The sequence below is a fragment of the Ornithodoros turicata genome, chromosome 3 (genome assembly GCF_037126465.1).
Source record: "Ornithodoros turicata isolate Travis chromosome 3, ASM3712646v1, whole genome shotgun sequence".
Taxonomy (NCBI): domain Eukaryota; kingdom Metazoa; phylum Arthropoda; class Arachnida; order Ixodida; family Argasidae; genus Ornithodoros; species Ornithodoros turicata.
The window spans coordinates 12,589,949-12,607,631 of NC_088203.1; the positions used below are offsets into that span (position 1 = coordinate 12,589,949).

At 46.4% G+C, this 17,683-nt stretch overlaps 1 protein-coding gene across 1 annotated transcript; it reads left to right on the top strand.

The window, feature by feature from the left end:
• Positions 1-13,783: 13,783 nt before the first annotated feature.
• Positions 13,784-15,891, top strand: LOC135387738 (uncharacterized). The gene is made up of 3 exons (XM_064616835.1): positions 13,784-13,831; positions 14,198-14,389; positions 15,240-15,891. The coding sequence occupies exons 1-3, from the start codon at positions 13,784-13,786 to the stop codon at positions 15,660-15,662; spliced, it is 663 nt and encodes a 220-aa protein (XP_064472905.1). The 3' UTR covers positions 15,663-15,891.
• Positions 15,892-17,683: the final 1,792 nt, after the last annotated feature.

A 17,683-nucleotide genomic window follows, 5' to 3' on the forward strand; every position in this document is an offset into this window, starting at 1 on the left:
GGACACATACAAGCCACCCTGTCCCCCACTCCTTCCTGCTGTCCTCTCTCCATCTGTCCATGTCTTTACGGCTCTGTTAGCCACAGTTGCTTCGCGGTGCTAACACGGATTTTAAAATAATAAACTAACCAACATGCTGCTCCGTCGTGTCCGCCCTGCTAGCCTAACGGCTGCTAAAATGTGGAACTCGTTCGCTAAAACGACTTGGACAGAAATCGAAAACCCGGTGAGTGACGTCGTATTTTTAAACACGGCATATCACCTTACGAAGCAATCGAGCATTGTCCCTGTTTCGAGAGCATGAACTTCGAGCTTGGGGATTTCGAAACGGGAAATATTGAGGTCCTCCCCTCATTGAAAAGTACACATCACCCAGATGTTACTGAGATATATACCTTACTGAGTATGGTCTGCAAGCCAAAGGCGTTGCACCCGTAAGGTCTGCGGGCGGCATAAACTTCCAATTCCTTGAAAGTATCTTAACACTTTTTCTTTACGGACATCAAGACATTTAAGGCATCAAAGATTAAGAGATCTATATTATCTTTAGATATTCAGAGGTTTCCCAAGCAGCACAATGTACCGAAAGGCGAGTGCAATAGGGGTGGACGGGTAGGTGAAAGGCCTTGAGTAGACTCGTGAAACTAAAGAACATCGATAAGACACATAACGTCCACCCCTATTGCACTCGACTTTCGGTACATTGTGCTGCTTGGGTTCATGTCTGTGGGATAGCCGACATCCGTTTCGATGAGGCCTACATCACCATGTTTTTCTAGGCATTACATCATGGAGCGTATCTGGTCATTAACCTCAACTCATTGTCATAATTCAGTTGTTGTTGTTGTTGTTGTTTACTCGTTATTGCTATCTAATTTTCCCCTTCTGAAGATGCATTGGTGTATATTTAATGTGACCATTCCGTTTAATATCGAACTAAACCTGGCCAAAACTAATAGCAATACCGATCCCCATTTATATCGACGTCAATCATTCCACCAGGCATTCATGTCACCCATGTATAAGATTGCTAACCTTTCGATCTCCGGAAGGTGGTCGGTTTATAGGGCGCGGCGCTAATGAGTAGTGTACAGCACTAATCAGATGCATTCATTAACACACTGGTCAGTGACCGTATGGGTCGTGATCAATGGGCATTAAGCCGATTAAATAGTGTATATTTATGCGCACACATTAACGCAGGGAAGCCAGGTCGTTCAGGACGCAGTGCTCGTGGGACTGGATGAGGCGTTTATTTGCGCTACGTGCAAGAAACCCACTAATCCACATCAACTTCCGCGATTTCACCAGATCCAATCTACATTGGCACACTCTTCGCGTGCAGAATTGTAGATGTACATTGGGTGATAGCTAACAGTGATAGCGGACCAAAAAAAAAAATCCCCGACTTTGCCTTTGAATATCGCTGGGTAAACGCCCTGATACCAGGAGCACTGATGGAGGTTACTGTATGTCACATATGGAGGTCGCGCCTGTGGAATGTTCCAAGGGCAGTAGAAGCACCTCTGAGGTTTTCAAAACAGAAGAGAGCGTGAGGACGTTTGAGAAGGGGAGTCCTGCTTCGTTATCTGTTGGCGTTTGTAGGGAGCAGTACGTTCTCGAAGTCGCAATGCAATAGAAGGTATATGGGACAGATTAAGTATCTTCGCCCGCACTGTGTTCATCTAATTTCCCCAGTGCAGAATACCTGGACAACGGCAGTAATATTGCAGAAACTTATTTCCTCAAAATAAAGCCTGGAAAACGACTGTGATGTTGCAGAAACTTATTCCGCTGTAAACTCTACCTCGTGGGCGGGGACATCGAATGTGACATAATATTCAAATTCAACGAACCTGGTGTTGCTTTTCTTTCTTTTAAATAAGCAAGTTGATAACTCGTGTTTTATTGGCGCAGCGGTAACTATAAATAAGCACGACCGGCTTCACTTTTTCTGAGTATGCCAAATTTTAATGAGAGACCGTTTTTTGATTCGTGAAGTCAAGTTCTTAAAAAGCCGACATATCACTGGCTCCTTTCCTCTAGGAACATAGCGAGGGTCGACTTTCAATCAGTTGGGCTAACAGGCTCAGACGAAAGATCCTCAACCCGAAGCGGTGATCCGGGCTACAGCTTCGTCTTCAGACGCACCACAATCCTGCCTCATTTCGCATTTCACATTCATGCGTCTATAGAAACATTCAGACTATATTGTAATGCAAACGCTAGAGATAGTGTTGCGCGATGTTCAAGCACAATACGCTGTTCACCACTAGGTCGTTGTGCAGCTAACTTAGAAGGTGATGTCAACAACGCCTTCCCAGGTTCGAACCATGACGCTGAAGTCCGTAGTCGTCATCTGCAGACCGCCTCCTGTTTATGTTGAAGGGACATTAAAGACACCGTTTTGACGTGCCACCGTGATGAAAGACACCGCTACCTTGATAGCAATACAAAAGGAACGAGATTCGTCCGCTGCGTCGTTCGTGGTTTATGATCAATAGAAAATAGGCAATTTATGCCTTCCCCCCTCTCTCTTTCTATCCTTCTCAACAAAGCGGCATCCTATTGATCTCCTGAAACCATTCATCCAATCATCGCGGGCGATCGTTTGAGGAAGCCAATGGGATGCCGATCTGCAACAAATAATTCCGTTCCTTTTGTATTGCTGTCAAGATAACGACATCTTTCATTCAACGAGAGAGATATTTTTGCACTTTAGTGCTCCTCTAATGACCTTCCTCTCAAGATACCACAACGACCGCGAAGCAAGGCATCGAACACGACACAACGTTATCATGCACGGCATCCCTTTCCTGCATCCCTCGTTTTTCTTCCCTGTGACTGCGGGCTCGATAACACAAAGCAACATTGCATCGAGCAGTTCATCGGACGAACACAAGAAAAGCAAGTTTGTCCCACTTGCAGCTTACGTCTTGCTTGCTCTGCTTTACGCCGATCTAGCGTCTCTTTACGCTTGGTTTTAGTCGAGACGGCGTCTCGTATTCAGGACAGAGCCGTCGCCTCCTGTAAGAGCGTAAGTTCTTGGGCGGTGTGCCAAGGCTCCGTGAAATCCATCTTGACAGCGGATGCGTTTGTTTCAAGTGCGTACTGTGTGGGTGACCATCCGAAAGGTTGACATCGCGTAGGGCGGAAGTTGAGATTGTTGACAGTCCTATGATTGGGGCCAAGGGTGGGACGTCTACCGACCGAAGGCAGTGCCTTGTGCGTCTGTACGGTAACGTGTGAATAGGTCTCGCCTGAGACTGTGTGGTTGTCGCACGATTTCTGTCATAAGGTTACGCGGTTCCTTTACGTGTTTTTAAGGGTGCTCCTCTTGTTTGGCGTTGTCACTCAAGCGTGAACAAAGTAAAGCTGGAAAGAGATTTTTGCTCAAGTCATGCAGGCGGCTTGCATGGTTTGCACCAGAGTTGGGCAAATGTGCTCAAGATATCTACAATCATCTCAATTGGTTAAGGCGTCCCGCTCGTTAGCCAAGGTCGTGCTGTAGACTGGGAGGTGGTGGGTTCGAATCCTACCACCGGCTGTGCTGGCAGAGGTTTTCCCTAGGTTTTCCGAAGACTTTCCAGACGGATGTCGGCACAGTTCCCCACTGTAGTCGGTCCAGGACGCACACTAACACCCCTGTCCCGCACTCCTTCCCGCTGTCCTCTCTCCATCTGTCCACATCTGTACGCCGCTCATAGCCACAGTTACTTGGCGGCGCTAACACGGAATTTTGAAAAAAAAATCGCCTCAATGCTTGCCAGCAGAGGTTTCTCCTCACCTCATCCAACTGAGATTCGTTTCTAAGAATTTTCTTCACCGCACCCAATATTTTTTTTTTTTTTTTCTGGAAGATTCCTCACCTCACGTAAATAGTCTTTCTGGAGGTTGTTTTCCTCACATCCAGGTAATTCTTTTTTCCGGGGCATTCCCCTCACCTCACCTCGGTCTTTTCTTCCTGGAAATTTCTCCTCGCCTCACTTCACCTCAACGTGCGCCACATGAGGGTGAGGACGTCCTCACGCTCATTTGCCCTCGTGACTGTGCCCACCTCTTGTTGGGACAGCGTTGGTTTTTCGCATTATTTTCATTATTGTGTCTTTCTCTTTGGCGACCAGGTCGGAGAAAGGAAGAAGAACTCTTTTTTGTCAAGCCGCGACGGTTGGAAGAGTGACGATTTGAAGAATTCGGTGTTCAAAGCGCGAACTTCCGAAGGTATATACCAGCTCTCGTGCCATCTCGGTGTCGCGGTATCTCGTGTTCCAGCGTGCCTTCAAGAACACTTGAGTGCGCGGGCAATGGGTACCTGCCGATCCGACCTGGAGGCCAGCTCCCGTGGGAGGTACTCATTTTGTTAGGTTTGTACTTTGTTGTGCGTAGCCCGTCGTATCAGAGACCGCAATGATCCTCCAGTTGGTTCCTGGCCTTTCTTGAGGAGGTACGTGATATCACTACGTAGGTTTCTCCCCAACCGACCCCAGGTAGTGTGGTGGAGGACCCCACCTGGCTCAAAGTACCTGAGCTCGTTGTGTCAAGCCCGACTGAGTATTGATGGGCTGACCCTGATCATCAAAGCATATCCACACTTTTGTACATACTTCATCACAAGCATGTATATTCTTGGGGCATTTTTAATCCTCTAAATCACATACCGCATTTTGCATTGTAAATGACACTGCATCTTGAGCTGTAACTGTGTGAAATAAAATGTTCTTGACAAAAAAGAAAAAAAACTCTCGTGGCGTAGTGGTTAGCGTGCTGGCCATGTCATGTCGAGACTGGGAGGTACACGGGTTCGAATCCCGGTGCGGGCTGTGCTGTCTCGGTGTTTTCCCTGGGTTCTCCTCAGACGCTTTAAGAGAAATGTCGGCGCAGTTCCCTGTGAAGTCGGCTCAGGACGCAAGGTCCCCCTTGCTATAGCCGTGACGCTGCCACCAGCATCACCTCAGATCGGTTACTAGCAACGTTTTCGGCGATTATATTTCCCGCGGTGTTACGAGGTGGGCGAAGACAAGAAGTTGTCCTCTTCTTTCTTTCTTTTTTTTCCTGTTCCTGTTCTGGACCAATTCGAGTTATTCACCACTGAAGTCTGTTTCTACAGTCATTTCTGCAGCGTTCCGGGAGATCCTAGAAATTATAATATCCAAAACTGAGGAATCCTAGTTCGAGCCGAGACGCTCACAATTTTCAAGAACAATTTTCAATCTTAGAGGAGAACGGCTTTTGACTTATGTCATTATGTATGACACTATATGCTTTCTGTGCTCTCATCTCTTCATGGACCTCCAACGACTCTATAGATGGGGAATATTAGCTTGTCTTAGTAGATCGGAAAACGTTCAAGATAACGATTCTGAAAGCTTGTTAAGCCTTACACAGTTGAAATGACTGGCATTACGTACTGACCTTTGATTTGACAGCTTCCTTTATCGTATCGTTATTGAAGGGTGATTCCGATCGAATAGAACGTCCCTCTTATACTAAGAAAATGTATTACATTGATCGGATGGTTATATGGTTAAAAACAATGAAACTTAACTACTTTCCAAGTCCCCACAGAAGGTGAATACTTTATGCCGAGCATCGTCGACCGTGCTGAACGTTATACAGGCGACCCGCGTTTATCCGGACGGCTAGGTTTCCTGTGGAAATGTCCGAATCGCGGGGGAATCGGATAAGTGAAACACAAAAATCCAGAGTGATCTTAAAAGGATATCTTTACTGACCATTACACAGAAAACTTACTTTACTGTAACTTACTTTCGTGTAACGTGCAAAGTCGGAAAGGGAGGAAATTCTTCCTAGCAACACCATCTTTGTGTCAGTAAAAAGGAGGCCACGACCAGGGTTCTCGACGTCGCTTGACTAGGTGTGGGCCAAGTGTCATTCCTGGACAATGACAGGATAACTGAAGCCGATTGTTGGGTATTAGTCACTTCTGTTCCCTAGAATTCTCGTCCGAGTCCGGAAGCTGAAGTCCCGATAAACGAGGGCGAAATACATGGGGAGAAATCCGTCCCCGTGCTTTTTTGTCCGGATAGCGCAGGATCCGGATAAATGTAATCCGGATAAACGCGGGTCGACTGTACAATCAATACATAAGTGAACAATAAAATGAAAACAAAACGGAAGAGAGGACTGTAGCTCGCCACGCCTACCATGACAACGGCAGTCGGCGTTGACAGAACGGCAACATTAGTTGTGGAACAGTAACGTTTGAACAGCCTACCCCCCCCCCCCCCCGCCCCCACACACGCACATATAGATGGGCCCCATCTTCCACCAAGTGTGTGAAATACAGTACCCGACGTTCACTTCCTGCAAAATTTCAAAGACTGCAACAGCCACCAGACACGCTGCTTGTGAACTTCACCTCGAAACAAACAGCGCATATCAGACTCACTCCAAGATCTTCCACGGTGATGCGTCTGTCAATAGGGTCACTGTATTGGGCCGTCAAATATTGCGCTGTCCGCGAAAGTGTAGGGCACCACGAAAGGCTATTACATCGGGTGCCGTTACTCAATACCTTGGGAGGAGTGTGACGCCATCAAAGAGAGCCAAGGAGGTTAGGGGACGTTTCATCCTGTTTGTGACGCCCGTCAAAGGCCTCCGTGAAGGCGGCGCCCCCCGCGGTTCCGTTGAGATTGACTTCTCAGCAGGTCTGCGAACGGCAGCTTATCGACAAACCGGACGGAATGCTGCGGAAGTATCGGCAAATGCGTCGATGAGATAGCTAGCAGGCTGGTTGTGTTATGTAATGACCACTTTTCCTTGGAGCGCGGGAGGTACCACTAAGCCTAGTCGCTGGCTGTGGCTGCTGTTCGGTTCTTTTTCCATTCAACTCGTGGTGTCACCGCAGTTGGACTTGTGATCTTTCCCAGTACCTAGTCTTAGATTGTGCATTTCGGACGAGATCTCACGTATGAAGTTTGCAGTTAACAGCATCATCTGGACGATCGCACGGCTCTTTGCGCCTCTCAAGTATAAGGATAAGGACCTTCCTCCGTTCGCTGTTGATTAGCTGCAACAGGGCTCTTGCGTGAACTCTGAACATTCATCATCATTCACCATCTTCTCCCCCTCAAGCAATGGGATAGTGTTACGCCTCAGCGGCGAAACATCCCACTACATCATTACTTATTTGTTGTTGTTGTTGTTGTTGTTGTTGGTGTTGTTGTTGTAGATGTGTGTTGGTGCGTGCATGTAGATGCTTGTATGTACATTTCACGATATTAATTATATTCTGACGAGGATAAATTATCTGCAGAGCCTGTAAGGTGGAGACATAAGGGCCGGTGGAGTAGTACAAAGGATCTTCTAGACGTACGCCATGACACAAATGACATCAGGTGAAATATTATGGATGGAACGGTGTCACGAGTGGACCAACTGTATATTTTACCCTCCACGCGTATATATTTCGTTGTACTTTTGTGATGTGTATCGAGACCCCATCACAAAATATTTTTCTATTTAATGCTTCTCATAAGATGGTTTTTGGCATGTGCGCGTTTTATAATTTGTGCTTGGAATGTCATACAGGGCTTGTCCTCAGAGTCCTGTTTTCAACATAACAGTGAGAAGTTGTGCGCAATAACACGTCTTCAATCTTGAACTTCGCGTCCTCCAGCCCTGTTTAATCGATGAACGCGCAGAACGCAACACTTTATTCGGTAACAAGAAACCCGACACAAGGAAGGACAAAAAAAAAAAAAAAACGCATACGAACAAGGTCTGAACGTTTCGGAACGGGAAAGCCACCGGCTTCTCCAAAGCTCTTGGCTTTCCGTTTCTAACTCCCGAAGTTTGTTTGAGCAGCAGTGACTAATGTCGTCCTGCCATTCAGCGACGCTTCCAACTCGAGCCAGAAGCGATTGAGAAGTACCTCGGAATTGCTGGCTCATACATCTCGCCCGAGAAGACGGTGGTACTCCCTTTTACGCCGGAATAGCAAGCTCTAGCTGGCTGGCCTTTCCTTTTTTTTCTTTAATAAACCTTCATATCCCACCTTTTACTCGACGGAACATGCAGCCTTTTCCACTCGCTGTAGCTGGCATAGCGCTAACCAAGGTGTCTCACCACCGGTTCTTGGCGTTATTGTGGATGCCAGATTATCTTGTATTGCCTGCTTGGAAGCAAAGGTCCACCGTTCGATTGCAGTGATTCGCCGCTTCGCAGGCATAAGGTGGGGTGCCGATTCGACTTTGTACTTAACGTAGAGAGTTGGTTTAGTGTATTTAACAAGTACAATCGAAAAGAGCCAAAGAAAACACACGACACGAGCTTGTCCTGGGTTGTCGTGTATTCTTCTGCCCCTCTCGCAATGTACTCGTCTCGCAATGTCGTTATCATCCATCCGTCGGGCTTTGGTGCATTGGGTCACTTGCTTACAGTTTGCCGCCGCTGAATGGCCTCACTCCACCATCAGACCATAAGCTGCAGTGCCTCCTGGCGCTGAGCCTTTGCATGTGCTTGGGAGTCCTTCGAGGAGCAGACACCCGTATGGTACTCGCCGAAGCGAGGGAAGCCACAGTAAACGTCCTCCTCAACGGTGAATTCTGTAGCCTTTTCCTTCGCCTTGTGACCGACCATCGAGACGGCACCCGTTAGCCTCGAGGCACTCAGACGCGAACACTGCACGGTGCGTCGATCGATTGCCCAGTTGAAGCCTAGCATTCCTCATTTTACAGTGAAGCCATTGGTCCCAAGCACCCCTCCTTGGGCTCTGCTAGCACCGGTCATCTCTTTGTCTGTACCTGGCCTCTTCTGCAAGAAGCGGGATCTTGCCCCATGCGTCGTCCAGCAGGTTACTATGGACACGATTAGTTATTGTTATCGGGTGTGCACCCAAGTATTCACTCACGGCTCACGTACCCGGGTCAGTTAGCCCGCCGCATCTGTTATTACCGCCGCTTCCAGCATCGTCTGTGCTTTTGCACAGAACTTGTTCAACGTGCACTGAACTCTACGCTATTCTCTTTGGCATGCAAAATATTCGAATACCCCCGTCCACCCTTGGGTTGTCTTAACATATTCGAGAACGGCGCTTTGGTATGTCGCCATCATGTGACTAAGCGGTCCCCTTAGCCCTGTAGTCTTCGTCATTCCGCAAGCGGCAGTGGCGGGCCACACTGCAGTATTGCAATGGATGCTTTGTCATACGGTCATCGTTGGAAATGAGGAGCCCGACACTTGAATGCAACCCAACACCTAGCTTGTGTTCCTATAATGTTCTCTTCGAGTGACCGCAGCTGTTTCATTTCCACACTTCTTTGCCCGAGAATGCAAGCCCAATAGACACACGATGTCTCTCATTCCCCGCTCTATAGGCTATATCGACCCTATATTGTCTCTCATCCTTCCTCGTCGACTGCCGCGTCCGTGTTCACAGCTCTCTTCCACCACATGAGGCTCCTACACAGTCTGCCTTCTAATTTCGCCTCGGTTCTGCCTCATCTGACCTGTGCCCCACCTGCGGTGTGCGCAATGACCTCAACCACATCATGCTTGAGTGCAGGCAGAACTATCAACAACTCGTCTTCATGCAACGCCGATTACGTAGCATGGACCACCGTTCAATCTTGATCTCGCCAGGGCACTTGGACCATGGACGAATACGTCTCGCTAGCCCCAGGGTCTCCCAGAGTTTCTGTCACCTGCCGGCTTGGTGACAGAACTTTAAAGGTACAGTCCCCCTTTTTTCCCCTAAAGGGATAGGCCGTTTCTTTTTTCTTTAGTAGCATCATCCCCTCATCCTCTCCCAATAGCAATGGGGCAGTGTACCGGCATTGCAGCGGCGGCGAATCGTCCATATCATCATCATCCATCTCATCATCATTCATGTTTCTTCTAACACACTTGCATCTCTGTTTCGTTTTGTTCGAATTTTGTGTGTGTGTTGGGGAATACGTTTATTGTAAAAGAGCAAAAAAGGTTAGCCATACACGAGTCTGCTTGCTGTTCCCCTAAGAAATGGTCTAGTGCAGCCTAATGGTGTCTAAAGGTCTAATGCGTAAGCATAACGTACAATGACCAAGACTTCTGCTTCCCTGAGGAACCTGAGTGCAGTGCCGCAGTCACGTCAGTGTGTTAAGTTGGGCCAGATTGTGGTCTCAGAATACTTCCCAGCTGTCTTTGAGACCTTCTTCGCGTGCGTTTTTCTCGTCCTTCTTGCTCTCAGACCTGCTTGTTATTGCTACGCGCTGGATTGCTTTTAACCATCCCCAACTTACATCCGAAACTTACATCCCCATTTTTTTCTTTATTCACATCACATCACATCACATCACATCGCTTTTAACCATTCTTTCCAACCCTTGTTTGCATTTCGAGAAGGAGACGATGAGGCCGTGTGGGTATTTTGAAACAGACACCACATGGAATGCCTCATGCGAAATTATGTTGTTTGCGATGAATCATTCGCAAGACACATTATTTCAATAACCGAACTGCAATTTGAAACGCGCTGTCGAAATTCCGTTCGCTTCAAAAACAAGAGATCCCAAAAGAGAGAGGCAAAGGAGAGAGTTTGTGTGTGTGTTTCAGCATAAAATTAATGTAGGACTGCCGTATGTGACTTGATTATACGATCCGTACTCGTGTACAGATTAATTGATGATGATGAATGGAATCAGGTGCGTACTCGTGTGTACGCACCTGATTCCATTCATCATAATCAATTAATCTGTTGTTGTTGTTGATTCCAATCAGCACATCAGGCGAAACTGGCACACGAATGACAAAGAAGCATATAGCGACCAGTGCCCCTTTGGGAAAGACACAAACAACTTTATTTTAATGATGTTTACTGAGAAAGAGAAAACCATTGTGGCTCTGCAATACCATTCCCTTTGATCTTCTTCGGATCAATGCTGTCCTTCTCACCTCTTACTGTCAATATGTTGGACCAACAAAGGCGCGTCTTCCTACGGTAATGAGCACAACCAAAGCATTTAAATGATGAGGTAATGGGGTGTTTCCCACCTTAGACCGCGGTACCCTAACCCAGTTTATGTGAGCTGGTAGCACTAGAGTAGTTAGAATGACACGCACGCGAATGGCGCAGCGCAAAGGCGCAGAGATCGTTCTGGAAGATAAGGGAAGAGCCATAAGCAACAGAAGCGCTTTGCTGCTGTACGAGATAGCACACCAAGACAGACAGAGGACAGAGACTTACAGTTTCTGCGAAATTGCCATCACTGCAACCATTCTATTAAATATAGCACCATGGCAAAAATTATACAACCAGTCACCAAAAACACTACAACTCGCACTTAATCATACAGAGGTGTTAGACACTTTATATATATATGTATATATATATATGCAGGGTGTCACAGCTAAGTGTATACAGATTTTTTTAAATATATATAACACTTTTTCCAAGATGAAATCAATTACAATATAGCATATGCTGAAGGGCACTCCCTAGGAGGACATTAGCAAAGTCCAAAGGCAATGTCTTAATTAACTCTCATTAATTAACTTGTTAATTATAAAAGCTACAAAGTTGTCCCAATGAGAACATCTGTTCCTTTCGGTCACCTGATATCGTAGCCGTTTTCAGAACAATAATCCGTTCCATAGATCGCCCGCAAAAAAATTAGTGAAGGAACGTCATTTTTTTTCTTTATTTTGTTCATTGCGCATATTCGCAGACGCGTATTTCCTTCATCCCCAATGTGAGAGGGGGAAGGAGCACAGTGCCGCCTCATGCGTCGAAGATGAGCTTTAACTTGCGGAAACAAAACAAAAACAAATGTATCGGGTGACTCTATCGGAACTGGCCTTATCTTGGGTTGCATGTTCTGTTTCATTTTAATCTTTTTCCAGGACGCGAGAGGCGATAGTGTGCTCTTTCTCCCTCTCACGTTGGGGATGAAGGAAAGACGCGTCTTCTAAGAAGCGCAATGAACAAAATAAAGAAAAAATGGCGTTCCTTTACGAATTTTTTGCGGGCGATCTATCGAACGGATTTTTGTTCTGGAAACGGCTACGATATCAGGTGACCGAAAGGAACAGATGTTCTCATTGGGACAACTTTGTAGCATTTATAATTAACAAGTTAAGTAATGAAAGTTAATTAAGACATTGCCTTTGGACTTTGCTAATGCCCTCCTAGGGAGTGCTCTTCAGCATATGCTATATTGCAATAGATTTCATCTTGGAAAAGTGTTATATATATTTTTAAGAAATCTGTATACACTTAGCTGGGACACCCTGTATATATATATATATATATATATAACTCCGTCATACTGCACGACAGCCCCACCTGTCTCGTGCATTGTCCCTTCCACTGGCTCTATCCGGCCGGGAATTCCTTCAACGATGCGCTACCGTCTGTTACACACCCGAAATCCATTTCGGAATTCAGGAAGCGAAATTAATGTCGCCTGCATGCTCGCCCTCTTGTAGAAATTGCGAGCGAAAGGAACGACATTTCGTGTCTTTCTCTTAGATGTAGGCCGCTAAACAAATGCTTCACTTGGGTGAAAGTTGACGAGCAAGACAAAACAGAGAACAGACAAAAAGAAAGAAAGCCTCATCCAGGCTACGACATGGGAGGGCAGAACGTGTCGTCTGCGAATGAGGTGGTAATGGGTGTACCTTCCGCGAACGCGACAAGGGTTCGTGGGTATAAGAAGACACTCGAAACCTCTTGCAGACACACACTTTTGCAGTTAGCAGACGACGCACACAGGCGCTCTTCAGCACACGTTTGGGTGGCTTATAAGTGGTCCTTGAGAAAGCAGACGTAGAAGGCAGTGAAAAAAAAATGTTCAAGGTAAGTTGTGACCACCAATATTTGCTTGTAGACATATACTTGTTCCGACTGAGAAACTTCTGCCTCGGGAAGGTCGCGATCTCGGCAGATACGGCGAGGACGTGTGGAAAATGTTACAAGGGTGGAAGCTTACGGTGCTGAATTGTTAGCAGTCGTGAGGAAAGGCGTTCTGTGTACCCCAGCTGTTCTAGGGGCCATGAGCTGTTCTGGAGACGTTCTGCATTTTTGTGGCGAGTATGCATACCGGAGCTATAACTCGCTTCACAAAACAGATCAAGACCACAGAAGAAATGAATCGACAGCGAAGAAAGATTATGACACTGGAAGGTTGAGCGATTGCGCCAGTTTAACTATTCCCTCGGGGTACTACCAAACGTCGAAAGGCGCTACACCAAGCTAAGAAAACTTAATGGAAGCATTCCACGCCTGTAACTTGAATGCAAAAGAATAATAACAATAACAATATAATACTAAATTAGCTTACAGTTCACCTAGGCGTCGGGAAGTATCGGCCAGTGGACACAAACCTGAAATAGAGGCGGGAAGGCATGGATAAGAAATAATACGTCGACCGTAGACGCAAATTACTGTCGCGTCATAGCATTACATATTGGTGAGCTGAACTAACGCTTCCTGCACTTAAGATAATCACTGTGTCAAGGGAAGCAGAAGGAAGAACACCTCCGATGCACAAATGATTGACTAAATCCAATAACGCCCTTTGAGGTCGTCGACAGGAAGCCAGTAACATTTCCATAACCCCGCAAACTACACATTGTTCTCTATAACCATATTTTAACTACAACTTCCGCAAAGCAGAGGAACGAAGGAATACATAGCCAGCTTGCGATCGTAATAGACACATCTAGCCGATAATTCTGCAAGGATGCACTCTGTCTAATGGTTTATGGCTCGCCGTTTAGTAACAACTAAGAATCGTTCGAAAGAGTCTTTGTTACATGACCTCGTGGTTGCACTGAAGCCGACATGGCACCAGCGGAAATGATAGACACTGCAGCGCTCATCATCCTGCAGGTGCGTCAGAACTGGCGTTGCTAGTTACGGTATGATAGTTACAGTTGGTAGCCCTAATCTCTTTCACCTCAAAGTACGCGATCAGCGCATAAGATGCTACCTTGTCAACTTGTTTGCGCCGTGGACGCCAGAGGGCTATAGCCTTGGACGACCGTTTCGTCCGTTACTTCGAGCGTGCGGCCAGAGTGTACGTGTCTTCAAACCTGGCACTAACAGCTCGATTGCGAAACTGCCAGCCATATTTAGACGGGAGGACGAAAGTGCACATACCTTTGAGCAAACTTCATGCTTGATAGCGTTTCAGGAATGCTAAATGTATTTAAAGGCTATCGGAATGCAAAGTGAGGTTATTTTCTTCTACTTTAGGTCGTGTTCCTGTGTACGTTAATAGTAGCTGTCTACGCCGAAGACGACAAGGATAACGATGCTGCTGCAGACACCAGCTACGCAGGCTTCGGCCAGGCTTACACTCAACAGAGCGGAGTTAGGTCTCAACCTGTGAACCTGGATGCCGCCGCTGCTACGTATGGATCTGGATACAGCCAGCAAAACGCCGTTGTAGGTCAAATATAACTCCTCTAGTAACGATCTCAGCTATGAAGGAGCGCGCGAATTATTGATGCAGAAGCATTCCTTCTTCAATTGTAAGGGACACCGCATAAACTACCGTTGGCAAGTCGAAATATGGCGTCGAAAAAGGCTGTTGCCAAACAACGAGGTATCACGAAAACGAAAGAAAACTTTTGCCAGTTTCTTTCTTTTCTTTTTTTTTCACAGCTTTTTCGGTTTGTCCTTTTAGTATAATGGGCAAGTGAGTCACTGATGGCGAGCGCGGTCAAAGTTTTGCTTCGGAAAGGTGAGAAAATCGTTCCATTGGCAGGACCATGTTAGACGCGGAGTGTTCCATTTGGACAGGAAAACTTAAATATTTGCTCCAAGGGGCAATAAATTTTGACCCGCCAATTCGCATGAAGAAAAACGAGCGGAACTGAAAGGGAGAGAACAAGTGTGCGCACGAAAACATGAGGGCGGTGATGTTTGCCGGAATGCACGAATTTCACCGTGGCTATGGCTATACGCACACCACGTTGGCAATCCAATCCCTAGAAAAGAGAAACGCTAATTATAGCGTTGTCAATCCAATCCCATTTAAAGTTGTCAATCCAATCCATAGAAAAAGAGACACGCTGAAGAGACACGCTCCAGCGGACCCGAAGAGGAAACCCGTGTGATCAGGATAAGCAATCGACCCACCCCAGTTGTAGAGCAAAATTTGCTATCTCAATGGAATCCCCCATGAGATATCTCTATTTCCTTTATAACGTCGGGGTGACCCCTAGCGGTCGCGCATTGCAGCTTATTCGTCACATGCTTCGTATATCCAAGTCTCCATTTGGCTTTGTTCCAGGAACGAGCTCAACCATTTGACTTCGGCTACAACATTCAAGACGAGTTCGGCAACACACAGTTCCGTCAGGAGAAAGGCGACGAGTCCGGTGCAGTGCAGGGCAGCTACGGCTACACAGACGCCTACGGAGTCTACCGTAAAGTCAACTACATAGCCGACGCCAGTGGCTTCAGAGCTGACATCAAATCCAACGAGCCAGGACTGAAGCAGGACAACCCTGCCGACGCCCAGTTCAATGTCGAATCTCCACCTCAAGGCATCCAAAGTATCACCGCGACTCGCGCCGGCACCTTCGTGAATCCCGGAAGCCAAGGCGCAAGTGGGAAGCTCACCTCCGGAAGCGTTCCCGGACGTCCGGCCCAGCCGCGTCCTCGCTTCCCACCCGCCGCTAGGCCTGATGGGGGATTCCAATTTCCCCAGTAGATTTACGTAAAAAATAGACTTCATTTAGCTACGAAAAACAATATTCGTGCTTCTCTGTGTTATGGTGCAGGTACTAATGTCCGAATCCGGTGGTCTTTTTGATCGTATATGGGAAGGCGTCTCCTCCACGTTATTTCCGAATCTCAAGCAATAACGCATCTGCAACGGGTCACAGGTATGGGTGAAACCGCTTTTGCGCGTGCCATATGCTAACGTGTGTGATATTCAGGGTGAAGGACCATGTGTTGCTCTAAGTATTTATTGTTATTCAGTTTGTTGAAGTCGTAGCATCGCTCTTGTTCATGAGAGAAATAAATACATTAATCATGACTGCACTTGTTCATTCTTACCCACTGCCTCGACGGACGATTTCATGGCTGGATCAACAATGAGTGATTAAGGGCGGTACCGCTACCACGTAGTGTTGAACGCTTTGTGCATACATACGGATGTGCTTTACTTTCGCTTTGTGTGTTAGGGGTCTCACATTAACGTAGCCGGCCACACGTACGAGGGTACAGTCTATGCCGTCACGACCTGTGCGAAGATTGGCATTAGATGATGATGATGATGATGATGATGATAATGAACGTCGAGGATACGCGGAGGAGTTATAAGCCCACTGTCTCCTGTGGAAGGGACTAGTTTTTGCTTCCGGATGAGTGTGGGCCGTCGCCTGATGTCCCATCTGGGAAGAACAACTTTCTCAGGCGTCATTTTTTTTTTCTCCGACGCGTTTGGAGAAACGTGGTCCTCAGCCCGTGGACGACGCATGGTAGTGTTTAGTAACGGTAGCAGTAACAGTAGTATTAGTATTGGAACCAATAAGATTATGGAACAGTTCGTGAACAGAAAACAGGTCAACAGATATGTCGACGAGAAATGTTAATTTCCCTCTGTTTGGGCCCTTATTTAAGCAAGCGCTGTAGCTACATAGTGGAGATCTCGAGCTTTCTCGTCCAAAACCCAATAACGGCTGTTTTATAAGTATTTATTTCCTATAATCGTAGTTCTATCTTTAAACAAATCCAACTCTGCAATATGCGAGATATCCAAAAACCAAGTTTGCTATTGCAACGTTCCTTCATTGCAAGCTCAATCAATCAATCAATCAGGTCACGAAAATAAAGTATCTGTTGCAAGCTTCCCGCAGTGGCGGAAGACGTGAAAAGAACGTGCTAACAACCGAAAGAATCCAGTTATTGGGTAGCATGTCATCTTGACGAAAATAATGTCGAATTTAAATTAACAAAATCAGATAATTATTTTTCTCTGCCAAGTCTTTGGAGAGTTGTCCCTCAATAAACCGGAAACGGCAAACTTCGCACCAATCCTACCTTTTTAGGCGGAACGTCCGACCCGCGTCATTTATTGAATGAATAATCAGGAATATTTCTTAATGCCTTAAGTAAACGGCCTTAAATAAACTTGGTAGCACCTCGTACAATATCCTCCTATAAATCCCTCAATATATATGCTTCTCCCGGTATTCGCTACACGCGAATGATCTAACATATATGATATACTGTCAGAAATGAGTTATTATGCTTCCAGTAAATAAAACGAGGTAGCGGTCGAGATTACAATAAGACCTCAGTCACAGACAATAAATCCGCGCGTAAACAAAAGCAATGCATAACCGGCAAGACGCGGAAGAAGCATCCTGCAGGAAAAAACGGCAATACATTGTAGTTTAACCGTGACTATTACAGTCTCTCTTCCTTCCGGCATCCGCGAAATTGCAGTGAAGACCATAGCAAAAACAAAGTCGGGTCATCGAGCTGCTCTTGACGATTTGTGGGTGGATTCTCGATATTGTTGTTCTACAACAGGTCTGTACGGAGACTGAATTGTCAGACGAGACTTTCCAAAAATATATGGAGGACTGTATTGAGGCAATCAGCTGAACAATATTTGCGTTCGAAGAAAGCGAACAGTTGAAACGCACAATTGTTCCAGCCTCAGAACGATTGCTTTCCATCAAGCGAGTGAAGTCTCGAATCTTAGTATGCAGCTCGAGT

Coding starts and splice junctions, on each gene's coding strand:
- LOC135387738 (XM_064616835.1), top strand. CDS start 13,784: ATGGCACCAGCGGAAATGATAGACACTGCAGCGCTCATCATCCTGCAG. Junction 13,832..14,197: donor CAGCGCTCATCATCCTGCAG/GTGCGTCAGAAC, acceptor CTTCTACTTTAG/GTCGTGTTCCTGTGTACGTT. Junction 14,390..15,239: donor ACAGCCAGCAAAACGCCGTT/GTAGGTCAAATA, acceptor GCTTTGTTCCAG/GAACGAGCTCAACCATTTGA.